The sequence below is a fragment of the Caenorhabditis briggsae genome (assembly GCF_000004555.2).
Source record: "Caenorhabditis briggsae complete genome, chrII, whole genome shotgun sequence".
Taxonomy (NCBI): domain Eukaryota; kingdom Metazoa; phylum Nematoda; class Chromadorea; order Rhabditida; family Rhabditidae; genus Caenorhabditis; species Caenorhabditis briggsae.
In genome coordinates, this window is record NC_013486.2 from 6,748,076 (window position 1) to 6,751,270 (window position 3,195).

The 3,195-nt window shown below is 35.1% G+C and overlaps 1 protein-coding gene across 1 annotated transcript; it reads right to left on the minus strand.

The window, feature by feature from the left end:
* Positions 1 to 209: 209 nt before the first annotated feature.
* On the minus strand, positions 210 to 2,532 carry CBG03276 (the record flags this gene model as incomplete). The annotated part of the gene is made up of 2 exons (XM_002631376.1): positions 210 to 647; positions 2,503 to 2,532. The coding sequence occupies 2 exons, from the start codon at positions 2,530 to 2,532 to the stop codon at positions 210 to 212; spliced, it is 468 nt and encodes a 155-aa protein (XP_002631422.1).
* Positions 2,533 to 3,195: the final 663 nt, after the last annotated feature.

The window sequence follows — 3,195 nt, forward strand, 5'->3', positions numbered from 1 at the left end:
GCTGTTTTTTTTTTCATTCTTAGTTACGAAACCAGCCGACAGTGCCACGTCACTTTACTTCAGATGACATGAATTTTAGAGGAACTCCCAATTGAACTTTTGGCTCTAGAGTCTAGATAAAAATATTGGTCCATAAGATCAGAAAGGTTGTTCCTCACAAAAGAAACAAAAAAAGAAAGAGTCAGATGACAATTTTACGACCATAAATTCTAGATGAAGATCACATTTTCTTTCTCTATACGGTAGTTTGGTTCTTCTGTTTCTCCACCTAATCCATCTTCTTTTTTTCGTTCCTCCCAATTTTTATCCTGATTTCTCTGCAACTCTTCAAGATTCCAACTATTTTTTCTACCGTCTCTGGGGACCCATTTCAACCACTTTCTTTTCTTTTTTCCGGTCCATCGGTGTGTATGGGCGTCAGGGGTCTTCCTCTTCTTCTTCTTCTTCTTCTTCTTCTTCTTCTTCTTCTTCTTCTTCTTCTTCTTCTTCTTCTTCTTCTTCTTCTTCTTCTTCTTCTTCTTCTTCTTCTTCTTCTTCTTCTTCTTCTTCTTCTTCTTCTTCTTCTTCTTCTTCTTCTTCTTCTTCTTCTTCTTCTTCTTCTTCTTCTTCTTCTTCTTCTTCTTCTTCTTCTTCTTCTTCTTCTTCTTCTACGCATTCTCTCTGGTTTCTTTTTAGTCAAAAACTTTACCATTTCTTCTTCTTCTTCTTACCCCTTACCCATTTTGACCCACCAAAATTCGTTTACATTATTAGTTGAGGTTGTTTTCAGATCACTTATCTAGAATCTCAAGAATCTCCTCGTTCTACTTCTTTTTTTTTGTTTTTTTTTTTGTGTCCCAAAAAGGTCCAAGGGTTGTCGTCGCCAAACATCAAACTTGTTTTTTTTTCCTCGGTGGTTGGTGACAGAGATATTCGGAAAGAGGTCCGGAAGGAAATTTTGAGTATTGCAGTTCTCTTTGTTATGAACTTGAGTGGGTCAGCAGTTATTTTTTCCTGGGTTTATTGGATAACTTTTATTGTTCTATGATCTATTGTTCCATATGTTGGAGATAAAGATATTTTTATTTCTATCAATATCGTAAAACCTGTATTAGAAAAGCCGGTCCTTCTTTTTTTTCCAAGGTATCTTCGGAGGGCCCTTCTAATAGAGAGGCTTTTCATATCCGGGGGGGGGGGGGCTTTTTTTCCGGCCATGTTTTCCTAACTTTCTTTTTCAAAAATTAGGTGAAACATCGTTCCAAATGCATGAAAATTGATCAACTTCGCCAAAATTAATCAAGTTTTTGAGAAAAAACTGTATTTCAGCCAATTTCTGTAAATTTTTGGAATTTCCAGAATATTTATCACAAAAAAAGTACGGAAGTTTTTAATTTAAAAACACATTTTGAAGAGGGCCCTTGTATTACAGATGGCCATGCTATTTTTCCAATCCCTTCATGGAGAGTCCTTCTATTAGACGGGCTCTTCAATTTTATTTTATTTATTTATTTATTTATTTACGATTGCAAGAATCGTGGAAAAAAAAGGAAAAAAAACATTAAAATACATGATAATCAGATTCCAACAATGAACATAGAATAATACATAGGATAGAGGACAGAGAGTAGGCCAGAAAATTGAGCAATTGCTCAGCAGTAACTAAATCATTTTACTAAGCGCCCTATTGACGAAAAAGTGTTGCCTAATTTTTGTTTTAGCTCTTTTCCATTTGTACCTTGATTTTGATCTTGTTCGATTATTTGTGGACACTTGGAAAAAGTCAGTCAATTGAAAGGGCCCTTCTAATACAGGTTTTACGGTATCTTGATTTTTCAATTTCAATTTTCAAAATTCAAATTTATGATTTTTTTAATTAAAAAAAGAAGTCAGTTATGCTCAAATTCAAAAAAATCTATATTTTTCATTCCGTTTTAGCTCCACTCCTTCATGATTCTTTTATTCGTTCTTTTCATTCTGTGCCAAACCTATAATTAGCCTTTTCCATCCAGTTTCAAATCTTCAAATTGCTCCCGGGATTCTTTTTCTTTTTCCTGTGCTCCATCTGAGTGCAATATTCCGTTCAAATAGGCCATTTCCTTCCAGTCGTCCGCCTTCTTCTTCTCAATTCTTTTGAGAGTTCAATGAATCCAGAAAATATTTTCTAGTTTTTTTCCCAACGAACAGCTTTTATCACCGCCACTAAAAACCAAGAACCTGTCATCTCCAACCGTCTCATACATTTTCGATGAACTTATGAAAAATTGATGAAGATCACTGTTTCTTTTTTCTATTTTCACTCTTTTCTTTTGATTTTTTGCTGTTTCTGTCATAAGAGATATGTTCTGGAACTTTTCTTCCTCATTTTTGTATCCGCGCGGGTGATGTGACTTTAAAAGAAATTGAATTTCGTGTATATAATATGAAATCCCATTTCGATTCCTCAGTATTGCTCCCCATAAATCCTGATTCCCTTGAGATTGAAAGTCTTTTGCTTGTGCATCTCATTTATTTTCACTTACTCACCAGTCCATAACCCCTCATATCCCTTCCCATCCTCGCTTCTTCTCGCCCCCGAGTATCCAAAAAGTTTCAAACTTGAGATTTTTGAATATGAGCTTTTGGTCCCAAAAAAAAAACCCGAGTTTGTGCTTTGCTCATTTACTGAAAATGTTTCCGGTTTGGAACGATTTCCTTCAGACCATTGGTCATTTCGAACATAAAATTGCTAGTCCGATGAACTCTTGTCTTATTGTCTTATGAAAAATGCTGGTCACAAGTCACAAGGTTCAAAAAAGTTTCCCAGTTTTGTGTAGAATTATTTTCTCCAATTTTCTTCGTCAATTGTATTTTTCTAAATCGATATAGTTTATCATCTTTTTTCTGGGTTGAGAGTCGTTTCACAGAGTAGTTACTGTAAAACCTGTATTAGAAGGACCGGCCCTTCTATTGTTGGCACCTCCGGAGGGCCTTCCTATTAGAGGGGTCCTTCAATTACAGGGGACGTTCTTTTTTTCCGGCCAATTTTTTCTGAAAGTGCATGAAAATCCAATAGAATCCATCAATTTCACCAAAATTAGGAAAGTAAAATTAAGAAAGTACAAAAAAACTATGTTTCAACACATTTCTGTTAAATTTCGGAATTTCCGGAATATTTTTCACCGGAAATGTACGGAAATTTTCCATTTCAAACAACACATTTTGAAGAGGGCCCTTCTA